Source organism: Vanessa atalanta, chromosome 5 (assembly GCF_905147765.1).
Source record: "Vanessa atalanta chromosome 5, ilVanAtal1.2, whole genome shotgun sequence".
NCBI classification, from domain to species: Eukaryota; Metazoa; Arthropoda; class Insecta; order Lepidoptera; family Nymphalidae; genus Vanessa; species Vanessa atalanta.
In genome coordinates, this window is record NC_061875.1 from 8,194,686 (window position 1) to 8,212,228 (window position 17,543).

Consider the following 17,543-nt stretch of genomic DNA (forward strand, 5'->3'; position numbering starts at 1 on the left):
TGTTATTTTTAACCTCACGTAAATTATAAAAGAATATTTTAAAAAAATCTGCTTTCTTGCTATTAAAACACTTTTGATGTAAGAAAATATGCTACTTGAATATTTAATTATACATATTTATTTTCTAGAGAATTGACCTAATATTTTTTGTTACAGATGTCAGTTATAGACGGTATTTGAGTAACGCTAGCCATTTGTAGACACAAAAGTGCTGAAAGTGTATGAAACTGCTACGTGTGATAAAATAAAGTTGCGCGTTTGACTGGTCTATACAAAGGAACCATAAACTTTGGAAGCAAATGTGTACAAGGGTGAGTCGTGTGGGTGGGTGGGGACGCTGAGCGTGGATGGTGATAGTAGGGCGGTGGGCATGGCGCGGTGCGGGGGGCGGGCGGCGCCGCGGTGAGGGGGGCGGGTGCGATGCGCGGGCGCGCGGTGCTCACGCTGGCTGTGCTGGCGATCGCGGCGTCCGCTGCGCGAGAGTTGCGCGTGCTGCAGGCGGACGCGCGCACCGCGTTCTACTTGGCGATCGCCGCACCGCCTTCAGCCGCCACCGTCGTGCGCGCCTTCAATCGCACCCTCAGCGAGTTATCGAGAACCTACCTCGCAGGCGACTATCCACTGCACCTGCGCAATATCACGCTACTGCCATTGTACATCGAGCTACCAGAAGATGAAAGGTAACAAAGGGATATGTAATTTTAATTACATTATTTTCTCAAATATTATTTATTGTAATAAAAAAACTAAAGACTAAATCAAAAAAATCCTCTAGCTGACGATTATCAGAGCATAATGATGATGTCCTTCTTTTGATATTTTCAACACAAACTTTGCAAAGACGGGTTCAGTCTCTTTTTTCGCTAACCATTCATTCAACGGGATGGTAATTCGTCACGATCGAAGTTTAGGCGCAGGCTCTGCTTTACGTGCTTCCCACGGCATGGGAGTATAAATACATTTATGGTAGAACAAATATGGTGCATGTTTTAAGTATGGATATATCTCGCAATTGAAACCAGTTTAATGATAAAATTTAATTATATTGCTTGACATATTAAACATTTTTGTTGACATTGATAATTTTTTTACAAAATTTCGTGCAAAGGTAGTCTATGTTCAGACAGATATTAATAAAATGTGTCTGATTTTGTGTAACAAATTATTTTAAACTATAAAATAAATTATTTATAACATATTTTGTATAAATTATGACGTCATTGATTTTTTAAATCCTCAGTTCTTTGGAAATTTCTAATCGAAAATGATTTTTTAAAAACCGGCAATAAAAGTAGCTGCACTATCTAATTTCTGATTAAGCTGAAATTTTGCATAAACTCGGTTCTGGTGGAAATATAATTGACTAAATATGATATAGAAATAAGGGATTTTCTTTGATCATTTCATTTTAATAAATTCATTTAAAGTTAGTTTTTACGTTTACAAGACAATACTTAACCTGAATGTTTAGATGTTCGTTTTGTTATTTATTCGTTCGTATAATACAAAAACAAAAGATATTGTGTTCTGAAATAATTTCTCAAGAAGTACAATAACATTTAGCTGCTAATTCTTTGTGAGAAAACAAGGCCGGTAAGCTGTCTTTTAAATTGTGAACGCCTTTGTTCTGCAGTTTTACATTAATCGCTTAAAATTAACCGGAATTTGTTTTTTATGATAATGTAGCACCCATTAAAACACAAAGAATAAATTAAAATATTTTCAAGGGTTATTTTGTACAATACTTTAAGTATTATATCAAAATTGTTTAATGATGTAACTCTACGCGATTAGAGCAAGGCGGTCGTTCTCAAGGGGGACAAGTCAACTGAGCAATCTAATAAATTTTAATTGGACCGACCCGAGAATTCAACTTAAGACCTCGGTATCAGCAGCTTTATAAGCTAGGCACTAGACTAGCAAGGCATATAAATTCTATATTTGGGATTATTATTATTTATTAATATTATAGTTTATTATTACACAATAAAATTAAAATGGGCTCAGATTATAAAACAAAAGGCAAATGGATCGCACCGAACGTTGAAGTGGAGCAACAAAAACGAATACGTAATCAAAAGTGATTGCAAATTACTAATACAATCTGCCTTATGTATATCATCTTAGTAAAAAGATTAGATCTTTCTATTTATAAGATATATGTGGCTTTAAATATATTGACTTGTTATTTAAGTAACATTAAAATACTGAATATACAAGCCATTACCATTACCATTTCACAAATACTCTCAATGAATATTCATATGATTAAAAATGTGTGTATTTCACCAATATTATTAGCAGATCCAACAAACACAAACAAACATTGATGCATAAGGTTGACGTGAACTTTATACTATAGTATATACATTAATTATTACTAGTGGGTCTCCTGCGAAACTTCGCGTTTATACAAAACACTTTTTATGAATCTCGAAACCTATGTTAGGATTTTATTTATTGCATTTCACTATAAACTGCAAATCGCTCATATACATTTGGTGCCAAAATTACGAAAACTTTTTAAATATATTTTTTTCTTTGTTAAATAATATACAGTTCAGTTAGAATTCGAGTTTGTCATTTTTTTTATACAGCCGTAGTACCGCTTTCTAGCCGGCCAGTAACTGTTTCCCGTTCTCTAAAATTAATTATTGGTTAAATCGTAACAATTTAGTAAATTGCAATCAAGAATCCTCTTTATTTATTTTTTATATAGTTGTTATTCAAATAGGCGTTTGTCTTCCATCCCACCTGATGAAAAGTGTAGATGAAGACGAAGGTGGTACACGCCCATCCAAAAGAATGCATGTATTATTACAATTTTTCTGCATGTCTAATGCTGGAGCTCTTCAAAATGAGACCATAACTAATTTTTTATATGCAGCTATCCTCCCATAATCACTAGGACAAAAATCGGCTTACGCGATTAATATATATAGTCCTTAGTACCAGGAACGACAATATTTTTGTTTTATATCAGAGCAAATATAAATACTCTAAAAGGAATATCTTTTTGTATCTGTAATTTTATATCGAAACAAATCATGGGCTATTTTAAAAGGGTCAGAATCGTAATATACACTTTCACATAGGGTGCTGAGTTTGTAGGTGCAAAGTCCGCCTTGACTTTGTAGGCAACAAAACAAAATAAAGTTCATCATTCGTTTCGTTTTTACTTATTCGTTTTAGTGAATGCTACTAGTGGTATAGTTGTAGCTTCGCAAATAAAACATATTTTTTAATAATAAAGTTCATGTGAAAAGTTAGTGAGGTACAAAGTATATACGAGTTCTATCGAGTATGTAGTTCTTTGATGAGAAACAACGTATAGGTTACACGTCGATATGTTGTTTTTATGAAATGATGTAACTTGAGTTAATCACTTTCAATAATTTATATCGAATAATATTAATAATAATATGTTATAACTATAGTTAAATAATTAATAATATAAGTAAAAAAATATATAAGGGTAATATTGAACAAAGTTACTTTATTTGGGAGATTTTTTCAAAAATTTATATATCATATAGCAAATTATGTGTTAAAGTAATATTTTGCTACAATTTTAAATAAATTGTAAAAGTTTTTTACTACTAAACTATACATTAGATTGAAATATAAGAGCTTTATACCCGTGTCTCAGAAAGCACGTATATATTTGTTGGCCAAGTCTTTCATCGGTCGTGACGGATTGCTAACCGAACGGATTATGGGAGTGAGGTTAAATAAAATGCATCTACCTCTACGCACTCTTGTGGCATATCTTCTGTGCACTCAACTAGTCTTTAAGATTCGACACCGTACTGAAATTCATTCAGGAGTATCTTATATTTGTAGTTTTTATTATAATGATTAAAAATAATTTAATTTATGTATAAGTTTGGCCGTTGATTGTCAAGTCAATTAGCTGAAATAAAAAGAAAATTGACCGTTTTGATATACCCTGTACAAGATAGCTTGATCTTTTTGACAGATGTATTTTTTTCTGATCGACATAACTTTGCAATGACGAACATATTATTTTCTTAATTTAATGATTTGAAAAATTATAAAAATTTAAAAAATACATATAACACAAAAGTTCTTAAAGATTCAAGCGTTATCCAAAAATTTTAAGAATTTTTCTATAAATATACATTTTCGCTTCAAAGTAAAATTTAAATAGAAACACTGAAAATAATAGACCCTTGTACAATGTTACATCGGTCGGACGGTAGGGACGCGAATAATAGGCAGTAACTGCTACAAATATCGATTACAAAAATCCTTATTAAAGATCATTGTTAAGTTATTATTACGATCGGGGGTCCTTTTGGTTGGGGTTTCTTTGGCTGGTATAACTCTTTTTAGAAAAATAGGTTAAAAAAAGTTGAATTCTAATTTGAATTACGCATTCCATCGTTCCATCGACTGTTATATATGCTATATTTTCTGTATCTTATCACTAGCCCGTCTGTCAAAAAATTCAAGGTAACTTTCCACAGGGTATAATAGTTTTTACAACATTATGATAACGCCAGTAATCAGTATGAACTATTAAACTTGAGGAAGTTAAGCTAATTAATAGCTTAGCACAACATTTAGGTCAACGTTACTAATCCCATTTATATCAACTATTAACGTGCAGGAACTTGCTTTAATTAAATATGCAGATGTCATAATTTGGACGTTAAATTATTTTGTATTAAACTTTGAGTTATTTAATACTTTTATGCATTGATTGAAATTACGCCCACAGACAAAAGGTCTTATACGTATGTAAGGATATAGACTTTAGGGCCTGTTCAATATTCCTTTATAAGAATTGGCATTATTAAACGAACATTAATACACGAGTTATTTATTTTATCCATTTGCAATTTAATATAAAAAGTGGTGTCTTAACACAACAGTGGAACACAATGAAGAAAGTCAGAAAATGAAAGAAAATTCAATAACAATAAAATCTAAATAACAACTTACCTATAAGAGTTTTATACACAATCCGTTTTTGAGGATCAGATTTCAGGATTTCGTTTCTAATGTAACAAAATTATATATGCATATAAAGTAAATAAGATAAAAATATAACAGTGATTAAAGAAAGTGTTTTAAGCTACCTCCTGTCAGGAGTCTTACACATTCAGAAAATGCGTTGATGATTTCTTTTAATTAAGACGATGTAATATTCCCGACGATATAACGAATGTGGTAAATATTACGCTTTCCTAATTTGTAATCCGTTATTACTATTGGTGTTAGCATTTCTTTATTATTTTAGCTGATAATATCTCTCGCGGGATAAGCTGCAAAATTGTTTAACGCGTTTAAACGCTTTTATGCGAATTTGTGCCAGAATTAGAGTCGAATTATAAGTATCCATAAGTGGATAGTTTAATCACTATATATATGTATACAAATTGTAGAACAAATAAACGTCGAGTTGACTCGAAATAAATTCAACAACAAATGAATGATATAATCATCTTAATACATTAAGATGTTAACACATGATACCACATATATTCCTATGTGTCGGTTAAAATTAAAAGAACTGTTATATTTATTGTAACCGTACCTACTTTACTTCAAATTAAACTTATCAACAGTAATATGACCACAGATTAAAAAATATCTACTAATATAATTATAATATTCATGTAATATCAAGCCACTAACTATAAGTCGTTTACATTTCAAACGAGGAGTCATTTATCATTCCTTTAGGCAATCTCTACGTAGTCATAAAGCTGAAACCCGCTGCAGACAATTAAACACAGACATCTTTAAATCCTTTGAATATAAGTCAGGCTTTGATCTATGAAGGGGAAGGTTGTGAAAGTAGAAGTAAATAAAATTATAAAACTAATTGTAATTTTAATAATTTTAAGTTCTGTAGAACCAAAAAAATAATTATTGATATGACTATATATTTGAACGAAATGAAATGTCGTGCATGACTCGGAGCACTAAACTATATTATAGTTGTGGTTTGTGATAGTGACCATGGCGCTGTATGAAATATTAAACATTCGTTGTAACGCCATTGCGCTATCAACCTTAGGAGTTGAGATGCTATGTCCCTTGTATCTGTAGTTATAGTGGATCAATCACCCTTTCAACGGGACACAATAATACTAAATATTTCTATTTGTCGTAAAACATATGATGAGTATATGGTACACACTCAGACGGACTTGCACAAAGCTCCACCACCAAGTAGTGATTTATTATTTACACGCACACTGTTATAAACTATGACACTGTAATAATAAATCCTGTTTCCGTGTCACGATATTTTATACGATGTGTATAACTCAACTACGGTTACTTATAGATATAAGGTTAGGATTATAGCAGTATATGTATGTACATAAGTTAATCTATTTCCATGCAGCACATAAGCTACTTATCATATTTTGACAAATTAGATGTCGTTAGCTTCGTCTTACGGATCGTGTGAGCTTTAGCGCTTTTAGTGGTTTTGGTGGCTCGCCAGTAAAGTTAGCCGGTGGATCAACGTAAGACCACGGTTTAACGTACTGACGAACCCGGCTTGTAGCTTGTCAAAATAAGACTACGCCGACATGTTGCTTCAACAAATTCTTTTAAATAATAGCTTGGCTTAGCTCGCCCGTATCAGAGCGACGATCGGTGGGTACAACTGTTGTAATCTTTACTGCAAGCTTATCTCGCTCTTTGATCGATGCTCCTGCTATAGGCTATAGGTTTGGAATAACATGAATGGTTTCTATTGAAAATTCAAAAAGTTTGTTTTCATATAAAAAATAAATAGTCTTAAGTTTTTCGTTTCGGTTTTTTTTAAACCGATGAAAGATCACTCGTACATGATACATAGTTTAGTAATAAAGAATAATTGTACTAAATGTATAATAAATCATACATCTTTAACGAAATATAGGGCATTTTACAAAATTATGAATACAAGGAAAATAACAGGCACAGGTAATTTTAAAGATTTGTATATTTTTATAGGAATATACAAACGCAATTTTTATTTACGACGTTCACATGCGTAACATACCGTTATAAAAAACATAACAAAATTAATATAACACTCCATTACAGAATTTACATAAAATATAAAGCATCCATTAGTATTCATAGTATGCATAAGAACGAATTCCTGTCTCTCTTTTAATAAGAACATTAATTTTGAAGTGCTCTCACAATCCCGTTGTATGAAGTCGTAAAAGGTCTACAACTACAATAATAGCGTAATTTTAATATTTCGAGAGATATTTCTCATGTTATTTTAAAATAACATTTTAGTTTTATTCCACTTTTATAGCAAATATTTTAAGATCTTTAGTGGTTGAATTAAAGTCGATTTTACACTGTTCTCCGAACTGTTTGTACGGAATATGGTACACGCATTCCATTCCCGCTTTTTCTGCGGATCGCTGTGCCGAAGCGCTTGTGAATATTCCGCCTGTAACTTTCAAACCCACTTCTTTGGCCAGCAGCATTCTGAAAATTTAGTTCGTGAAAATACATATCAGATTAAAATATTAAAGTTTAGCGGCACACTTTAAATTTATATGAATTTTAATAAAACTGCAAGGATAAAATGTTTAATATGGGGGAAAATCTCTCATTTATTTTAGGTTTTATTTATATATTGTTTTTAAAAATATACCAAAACTTTCATTTTAATTTAATAAATATATATCAAATAATATGTCAATTATTTTACTATTCATTACGAGTTTATTATTTTCATTCATATAGGAGAAAATGCCTTAGTAAAACTTTCAATTGTAAATTTTAAATCGAAAAATGCAATTAACAGTTATATAAGAACTATTTTTTATTTAAAAAAAAAAGTGTTTAAGTTTATAAAGAAGACTAAAAAAGTTCTTACCTACATTTAAGCAGCTCAACAGCCACTCCATGGCCCCGGTATTCTGGAGACACAGAAAGGCCAGCTCCCATGAGATATTTACTTACGTCGTTTTTGTCGTAAATCGCTGTCACTTTCATGGCTTCGCTAAACATACAAAGCGAGAGTAGACCCGCTTTTGTTTTAGGCTGTTGAAAAAGAGATAAACATTTTAATGTGAGTATATTACTTTTTCTTTCTTCTGCTCTCATCTTGCCATGTTTTACGTATTTTAATACAACCTAAACAATTTTTATATTAATTTTATGTTGATTATTTTGTATCAGCTTTATCTATATATGATGTAATTTTGCAAGTCTGATTGAATCAGAATATTAATTTTATAAAAAAAAAAACTTCTAAAAAGACGATGGACTTTACTTTTACTTTTTTATTGAAATTTATGTTTTTCTATGATGAATATTGGGTCATAAGATGAATCGTTATATTAATGCATATTATTAGTTTCATATGCAACTGTAAAACGAAGAATTTTCTTTTAAAAAATATTCTTGCAAGATTTGTTATGAATATAATATTTCTCTTTTCCAATACACACTTGTTATCCTGAAGTAAGGTTTGAATTTATGACTTTTTCGTGGCAGAAATTTGCTCACAGCTTTCTGTAGTTTCTAAGGGATTTACAGGAAAGCAATATCTCTCCAATTTATTTGTAAGTGCTTATATATTGATATATCTTTGGAATAATCTTACTATTTTTGCTGTATAACGTATTTTTTATCTTATAAGGAAGAAAAAAATAATAATAGATGTATCCATTTTACACAAATAACAAAATATAACACCAAAATATTGGAGGTGTTTTGCTTTTGTTTACATTATAATTACAAGCAATATCCTCAAAATTATCTAATTGAAAAGATGTATTTATATAACTGCTACTTGGTGGTAGGGGTTTGTGTAAGCCCGACTGGGTAAGTACAACACAGTTGCCGTTTTCCGGCTTGAAGGGTGAGCGTGTTAATGTTATTTGTGGCATAAGGGATATAAAATATTAACTCCCAAGGTTGGTGGCGCATTGGTGAGGTGTAAAGAATGGTTAATATTTCTTACAGCGCCAATTTCTATAGGCGGTAGTGACCACTTACCACCAGATAGCCCTTTTGCTCATCCGCTTATCTAGTACTTAAAAGAAAAGTATATATGTTATTATATGGCCTTATATAATAACATTATTTTGCTTACAATATTTTTATTTGTATAAAAGTCACGTTTGATTCCTTAAATAAATTGTATTCCAATTTCAAATGTCTGTATTTTAAATATATTTATCTTCAAAGTTTTCCAAATTTAATTTATATTTTACCGGATTGTGTTCAACGAAGCGTTCCTTTTCCTGCACCATGCACATGTTTACTCCGACGAGCTTGCGCCCCTTTCCGTCGTTTTCTGTAAGGAAGCACGCTAAACTCATCTTCTGCTTCACGATAGACGTCAGGAGCACTCGATACTCTTCTATAGCTTGGGGATTTTCTGCTGTGCCTGTCAGTTTCAAAGATTTCAATTAATTATCTTCGTTCCTGTATTGATTTCACATAAACGACGCTCCTCTCCATGAATTAATTTGTGATATTGAATTCCAATTTCAATTTCGAACCATTAAATTTATTGGCAACGATTAAAAATAAATTATGGATTGGTAATGTTTTGAATACCAAATTGGAATTTTGGATTTCTTATGGAATTAGTTTAAGATAAATAATGCTTTGTTTCATCTGACCCAAAATCATCAAGCAGGTTTCCTATCGATATTTTTCCGAGCAAAAGATTAATTATAAACATAAGTTAAGCATTTGAAAATTACGTGTGCTTGCCCTGGATTTAACCTGTAATTTTCGGTTAGATTCACATGATCTAATCACTAGGCCGACTTGACTCATACATAAACATTACACAAATATAACCATTACAAATGTGTTTACTGGACGGATATTAAAACAATCAAATAAAAAAAAGAACTATATGATATTCCCAAAGAGGAATTTCATTTTGTCATTATAGTGTGACCGTAGATTTCTGATGTTAAACTTGGGTTGTTTGTTTAAGCAAGACACTTAATTCTCCCAAAGCCCTTAATCTCATTGGGTAACTATTAGCTCGGATTGGAATGCTTGGGTAAAATGCTAGTGACTCGGACCCAGTGGTGAAATAATTGCTTAATTGAATATGTTATAAAAACGTTGTATTTTAATTTAAATAAATTAGTTTTAGAAATAATAATTATAATTGAACATTTAGAGAATACTGTTATTACGAAAAGTGTTTAGAGATATTTTAATTAGTTTTTCCATTAATTTTTATTATTTATGTGAAGAAGAAAATGATAAAACAGGGTGGAGCTTGCGGTAACATAATTGGGTGGCGGGAGTTCCGAGCAAATTTTCTTGACGACTTGGTATTTTCTTGCGTGTAGCACCCGACAACATAAGACGAGATTTGGTTAATTGCAAAAAATTTTCACGTCCTGAACCGAGGGAGACTGTCTTGATTAATGTTTAACATCTGGCGTATCGCGAACAAGCCGTGCTTAAGCTGAACATTTATCAACTTGAAAAAATATGTGTAAATGGAAAAGCTTACTGGTTTTAATTGATCATATAAGTTACATAATTATTTATATATTCTACTAAATCTATTTTACTAAAAAAGACATTGAATACTAAAATGAAATAAGAAAATTTAACGAAAGCGAAAAAATAATGACGTTATTATAACAAAGAATACAGCATTGTTGAAAATAAACGAAAATTTAGGATTAAGTGAAATGCATTATTATCGTGCACAGTACCGAACTTCCTTTAGAAATTATTTTACCGGCTGTAGTCCACCAGACGTCTTCCCGTATATAATTTCCAAGCATAAATTCGACTGCAGTACTCCATAGAGCCTCTGGGATATCTTCTATTATAAATGCCAATGTCCTTCCATCTTCGGTTATTCTCTCAAACGTGCTCCAAACCTTGGGGTATTCGCGCGAAGTCATTCTTTTATATTGAAAACGCGCTCGAGGCTTTTAAGACTCTAAATTTGAGAACACTTCTGCTGCACTAAAGGATTAAATTGAAACTGAACAGTATATGTAATGTGGTTTTGTAGAAATACGGCTGAGTTGTATCTATTTGTCATTTATATATCTTAGTAAGATATTATTTCGCGCATCTAAAGGATGTTTTAATTTTTAATTCATCGTACATAATTTTTTTATTGTTGTTTTGCTTAATTTTCGTGAGGTGCTTATTATAGTTTAAATGTAATTATAATTACATTGGCATCATAGCATCCAATTGCATTTTTTTTAATGTATATTTTATGTTTGAAGATTATCTTCTAATTTATTTTTATGCGAATCTCATTTCGACTGAGAGAAAAATATTCTTCATTTCGTTTAGTTTTATAATGAGTTTTTGTACATATTTATCTGTAGTTGTATAATCATAGCAATTCATTAAAAGAAAATTTCAAAGAAACCAATTCATTTGTTTTAAAGAAACTGTCTTGGTCAGCTAGTGGAAAAACACATTAAATTTTTATTATTATATATATATATATATATATATATATATATATATATATCGGAGCGTGGTTACTTTAGTTGTTGATTTGGATAATTAATGAATCGAATAGTTGGCAATAATGTTTGATGGCTGAATGGAGTATGTATGGCCCCGAATGGAGTTGTAAGTGTCATGGCAACGTGAGTCGTTATGTTTTGACAAGCTTCTCGAATGCGATGGTTGCTTGCAAACCCATTTGCTCTTAATAGAGATGAATTATTGTAATCCTTTGATATTATTGTGGTGTACGATTATTGAATCAATTAATACAGTAATCAGACGATATTAAATACGTTTTATTTTGTGAATATCTCCATTGCATGCCCACATAGTCTTACAAATGTCGGATCAATCCCCGAACCCAACTGTTCGGCATCCTGCTTCTCCGACATATATATATTTTAAGTGTATATTATTTTTAATTGTTATGTGAAAAATCGCAGTATTCTAAAAACTACTAGCATAATTCTAAAATAACATATCAAGTAATTAATATACTATATTACAAATAAGTTTTTAAAATATAATAAAATAAGTAATTAAGTTACGATAAAATCAAACCGCCTGTATAATATTATGAATCGCAAAAAGGTCAATGCGAAGTATTGTGATCCTTGCTAATGATCCTCTGATATGCGGTTATATCGGAGTACACAGTACTATTGTGTTACAGATTGATTCAAGTAGTTTGATGTACTTAGATTTTTCTATGAAACCTTTGCAATAATTAAGTCTAGTTTTTAGCTATACAAATTCACTTTTTTACCTGTAGGCTTTTCTTCATATATTTTAAATTGTTTTCCATAGATTTAGTACGCGAGTGTTGGAGCAAACGTGCGCGGCGTTCGACGGTCGTCGGGTGGCGGCGCTATTGGTTTGCGGTGGTGGTTCCGCCGCCGCCGCCATGGTGTCGACCGCTGCCCGTGCTGGAGTACCCGTGCTACGCGCGTCGTCTTCTCACTTGCATCTCTCATATACCATTGCTAATGTAAGTACTGTAATTTTATATAGGATATAGTGAAACGACCTTTGTAGTCAAAACGGCCATTTTAATATATTTTCGTGAAAAAACGTAGGTTCGTTATCAACAAATCCGCTCTAATCAACATAACAACATAGCCGCTCTCAGAAGAAAATTGTGCAAACTCATTTAACGGTAGTTAAATTCAAACGTTCGAGCAAAGCCTGGCTCTATTTTTATTCTTTAAGCGTACGCAAGCTTTCGGTCAATATTTTTGAAAAAGAAACAAAGTTTGCGTTACCATGTAAAATCTCACACGACCATATTTTAAGGTTTAAACACAGTTTAAAGTTAACTTTTTTTTGTAGTAAACTGGTAAGTTATTACAAAAAAAATCTGCCTTCCATTAATTCTCTTCGAAACCTACTAATATGCTTACACTAAAAGTTCTATAGATTTAAATTATTTTTAAATGTGTATAATTGATGAACAATATGCCAATAATGCAATTCAAGATTTCGTATATAATATGTATAAAAGAGTCGGACCATTAATCCATAAATGTTCTAATTCTTATTAGGTATTATTAAAAATCTTCTTTTCGAGATCTGAAAATTCTTAATTTATTGGTTTCCATTTAATAAATCAAAGAATTACAAAGAAAGCAAGCTAACTATGACCAGTAAAGCCAAATGTTATCCGAATAGAATTTATTTGTCTAGAAAAGTTTTATACGATAGAATAGCCTTCAAAATTGAAAATCATTTTAATTTCAGTCAACTGGTGAGCATGTTACAAAACTGAATACATCGGATTCGCAATCCGTTATCAATAAAAAAAACAAAACCATTGATATACACATTTGAATTTTGATTCATCGTCCATAACCCTTTATCATAGAAGTTGTATTGAAGGCATAGCGAATGATTTTTAGTAAGAACCATAACATATAACTGTTATATTATTTTATATGAGATATGCTGTCTAATAATATCGTTGACACGGGCGTGTTATTTATTATGTCTTGACACTGACACAACAATTGCTTCTGATTATATATATATATATATATATATATATATATCTAAATATACTTAGAGTGTCGTACATAATCATATTACAGTATTCGGTTGTGATACTAAAATAAGCAACACTATTGTTTCAAATTTAATATATAAAATACATTATACACAAATTGAATTTTCCGTATATTTTTATAGTTTTTAAAATATTAATTTACTGAAATTGTCCTCTTACTAACAATAACTTTTGAATAGTAATTTTTCATATGAATTCAATTTTAAGCTACCACTGGTTCGTAGATATTACCGAGAAAATCTGACGTGAAAAAACTTAGTAGTTACACTTTTTCAACAATATTGTATACGAGTTATAATCTTATATCATTTTATTTATATATCTTGTAAAATATATTAACTGCGAGCTCCCTTGTCAGAATTTCGTATAATAAAATATACTATATGTAAGTGCCATACATTCACGTAGAGTGCACATAATATGTTTTACACTACAAAAGAAAGCTACTCCAATAACAAATGTTATTCGAACGCATAAAATGGTTTCCTCGAATCTATCGGAAGTAAAAAGAAATTTCTTTGAACGATTTTTAAAAGAATTCGCTCGTACATTTCACATTTCTTTCATCTGAACTCCGGCCGTGTCGCTGCAAAATGATGGTCATTTATAACCCACTTTAACAACGATTACAACGCGACGTGAACTAATAATGACGCTCTTGTAAAAAACTCTATATATATTTTTTTAGAATAAGTTACATTCAGCTAATATTTTTTGCAGGAACTGTTGCCTTTGGAGGTTCGATTGGAGATAACCGCACGAGAAACATTGCATGCACTTAGGTTCGTTAATAACATTATTATAGTTGCACCTTTAATAAATTAAACTCGACGAAACTATTTGATAATTCTGGTAGTAGTTTTAATTTTGTTCTCGTTTAATATTGTAATAAGCTTTTATTCGAATGAGTAAAATAGTGGTTATATCTCGGTTAACAGAGCCACGCTCCTGCACACACATTGGCATTCATTTACTTTACTCGCCGAGGAAGATATATATTTAACGTTATCTCTAAGGAAGGATCTGTCTTCAATTCTTACAACACAACCGCTTAATCCTAAATGGCTTTCACTTCCTACCAAGTACACTCGCCGTGCTGTTTTCAGGTAAGTCACTTAATCTACCAACTCGCGGTTTATTTAAAGTGTTCGCAATTAAATAGAACAAATAAAAATGTACATTATTATTCAGATTATAAAGTTGTTATAAGTAGTGTCGAAGCCATTTGCCTAGAAAATAAAATGTAACTTTTGAATTCGATTTTTTTTATCTCAATGCAGACGTCTTGCTGAGGTCTCAAGGCTAACGCGAGGTGTCGTCGTCTTGATATGCGATATACATTACACGAAGCTTGTGATGGATGAAGCAAAGCGCCTTAACATGCTCGATGGACATTTTTTTTGGATATGGATCGACGCTTCTAGCGAGTTTGATGTCTTCCACAACATCGGCAACCGAACGAATGTCGCGGACGAAAATGAGCACGACGTAGAAAAGCTTAGACATAAGAAAGAAGCATTAAAGGGAGTTGAATTGGAACGCAAAAAACGAGATGCAGACAATAATTTGATAGAGAATGTTGAACTTCCTAAAGTCGAGAGGGAATATAGCGAGATTTTAAATAATTATATTATTAAAGAAAATAGTTCTTCTGTAAGAAATGTATCGAAAAATTTGATTTTTCGTCGTGGTAGTAGAAATATAAATAAATATGAAACGCACATAAATAACAAATTATTATATGTAAATTTTAGTCAGTCGTATAATAGTAGTCGCAATATTAGTGAAGAAAGAATAAGAAATTATAGTATAAATAATAAAGGCGTTGAAACTTCTAAAATCGAAATCAATTCAATAGAGAAGGAAAATAAGTCCTTCCTTGATAGAAATAAGAGTAGACGTACTAGCTCTAGTAAATTAAAAAATGAATCTTTTAATAAGTATGTAAATAGTATAAATATAAATGAATTGTATGAAACTAAGAATGTAATATTTGATGAAAAAGTTGTAAGTAATATTGATAATACAGACCTAAGAGATAGTGTATTGTTTTCAAGTGATATTAGTGATTTCATAATGAATCCCACGGTGCATACTTCTACAATGAATAACGTTAGAGATAGCGAAGAGATATATAAATATCGAATGGAACAAGATGACGAACCGAGGAAAGAAGATAGTAATAATATCACTGAGATATTTAATTCACTACCGATCGGTTTACTGGCATTACATCCTCAACCGATGAAAATTGGTAAGTGAAAAGTTATAGCTGTAATACGTTAAAATACATTACTTAAAATTATGTTTGTCAATATAAGCAGTCAAGCAGCATATAATTAAAGTTTATATTACTAGATGATACATTCGCCCGTGCCGCTGTTCAAATGATGGTTGGTGCTCTCCGGCGAGTTCTTCGCGCCTGCGATGCTTGGTCTGCTCAAGCGCAATTTTTTAGTGACGCTGCAGCATCGTGTTGGGATGAACCTAGTGATGCTGCATCAGATTTTTCTATGGAATTTGTTAGGTGAGTATTTTTGATGAAACGCTCATCATTCTAATCTAAAATCAAAATAATATTTAAAAATATATGTATTTAATTTATTCAAGTGATACAAAAAGGTTTAACTTTTGGGTCTCGATAAAGATTTTAGGCCCCGATTTGGACGTAACTTTTCTGACAATTAAAGTTCAACTCCTGTTATATGAACAAGATATGTATATTATTACACGTGTTATAATATGGTACAAATGTAAAAGTGATTTATAATTTAGTTAACGTAGTCACCAGTTGGTCAATGCTCACCACTGGCAATAGACATTGGCTACCTACAAAATTGAACCATTCTTTACATAGCTTCTTACATACTTGTACCTGTATTTACACTGGCTCACTCACCCTTTAAATCAGAACTTAGAAATACTATTTTTTGATGCTTGGTAGAATAAATATAGTGCGTTTTCGATACTTCTCTTTGTTGAAAAATAAATCGTTTCTAAAAAAGAATTTTAAGAGTAGAAATTCTAAATAATCTCAAATAAATAGCTTTCCCATATTGGCAGATTAAGCTTCGAATCTTGCTTTTGCGTACATGTGGAGTCTTTCAGGCATGAGTAAAAGTTATTACTGCGACTTATTTACCTACAATAGACAGTCATAATTATGCCGTTGACAAAACTGTAGACATTTTAGTAAAGTATAAGTCCGTCGTACATAGTTACCGTGTATACGGTAGCGTTCGCTATGTAATCTGACCGACATTTTTAAAAAGTCTGTGTCTTTTATGAATCTTAAATAAAATGAATTAAAATTCTATATTCATTAGATTTATAATTTATGTGGAAAAACGAACTAAGTATAATTTCTTATTTCCTAAATAATAATTCCCTCTTGTCGTCATGAGCCCTCATTTTAGATGCTTTACTTTATTTTTATATAATAGTCTTTATTTTTATGAAAAATCATAAAATATTATATTAAGACTTCTCATGACATTCGTTAAACTTTTCTTTTTGATAAGCAAACAGCAAACGATGACCTTGCGATAATTCATTACTTTTTGTGGGACCCTAATATCGGGTATCGCTATGACTGATTGCGTTCTTCGTGATGGATCTTTTTGTGCCAGAGCTCTTTATTACAACGATGTCTTTTTGCGGATGTTATGTATATGGATGTTTAATTTGATGTCATTTATTTTGTTCTTAAAATAAGTGTTTTTTTATTATTATCATTTAATGACAAGATTATAACAAATATGTCTTCTTCGTTTATTATATTCCATTTAACTTATAACTCTATCGAATTTTGTTCTACCCGAAAATATATTTAACACGCAAGGCATATAGTAGTAGGCTTTTATTGTAGCTTAAAAATAAATCTGAATGCCTTAGGAAATTTTAATTTATATTTTAAAAATATTAGACTAATATTTACGTCTAAGTTATGTCAATTATTAAACAGCGCTGAATAATATGTATTATATTTTATATATGTTTAAACATATTGTAATACAAAGTT

At 31.2% G+C, this 17,543-nt stretch overlaps 2 protein-coding genes across 2 annotated transcripts in view; one reads left to right on the top strand and one right to left on the bottom strand.

Annotated features, from left to right (window-relative positions):
* Positions 1-555: 555 nt before the first annotated feature.
* The window catches only part of LOC125064226, a 37,305-nt gene continuing 20,317 nt past the window's right edge, over positions 556-17,543 (top strand). Inside the window, exons 1-6 of the mRNA XM_047671171.1 lie at positions 556-680; positions 12,271-12,451; positions 14,243-14,304; positions 14,461-14,628; positions 14,803-15,776; positions 15,881-16,049. Coding sequence (XP_047527127.1) covers positions 12,368-12,451; positions 14,243-14,304; positions 14,461-14,628; positions 14,803-15,776; positions 15,881-16,049 — 1,457 coding nt within the window. The 5' untranslated portion in view covers positions 556-680; positions 12,271-12,367. The remainder of the gene's footprint in view (positions 681-12,270; positions 12,452-14,242; positions 14,305-14,460; positions 14,629-14,802; positions 15,777-15,880; positions 16,050-17,543) is intronic.
* LOC125064227 lies at positions 6,972-10,998 on the bottom strand. The gene is made up of 4 exons (XM_047671172.1): positions 10,724-10,998; positions 9,216-9,391; positions 7,871-8,037; positions 6,972-7,476 (listed from the first exon to the last, which is right to left on the bottom strand). The coding sequence occupies exons 1-4, from the start codon at positions 10,890-10,892 to the stop codon at positions 7,281-7,283; spliced, it is 708 nt and encodes a 235-aa protein (XP_047527128.1). The 5' UTR covers positions 10,893-10,998; the 3' UTR covers positions 6,972-7,280.

What these genes read in the sequence shown, in the direction of transcription:
- LOC125064227 (XM_047671172.1), bottom strand. Translation starts at nt 10,892, where the DNA reads ATGACTTCGCGCGAATACCCCAAGGTTTGGAGCACGTTTGAGAGAATA. An exon ending in CGTCTGGTGGACTACAGCCG is followed by an intron (nt 9,392 to 10,723) that starts GTAAAATAATTT and finishes TGAAACTGACAG; the next exon opens with GCACAGCAGAAAATCCCCAA. An exon ending in GTTGAGCTGCTTAAATGTAG is followed by an intron (nt 7,477 to 7,870) that starts GTAAGAACTTTT and finishes CTAAATTTTCAG; the next exon opens with AATGCTGCTGGCCAAAGAAG.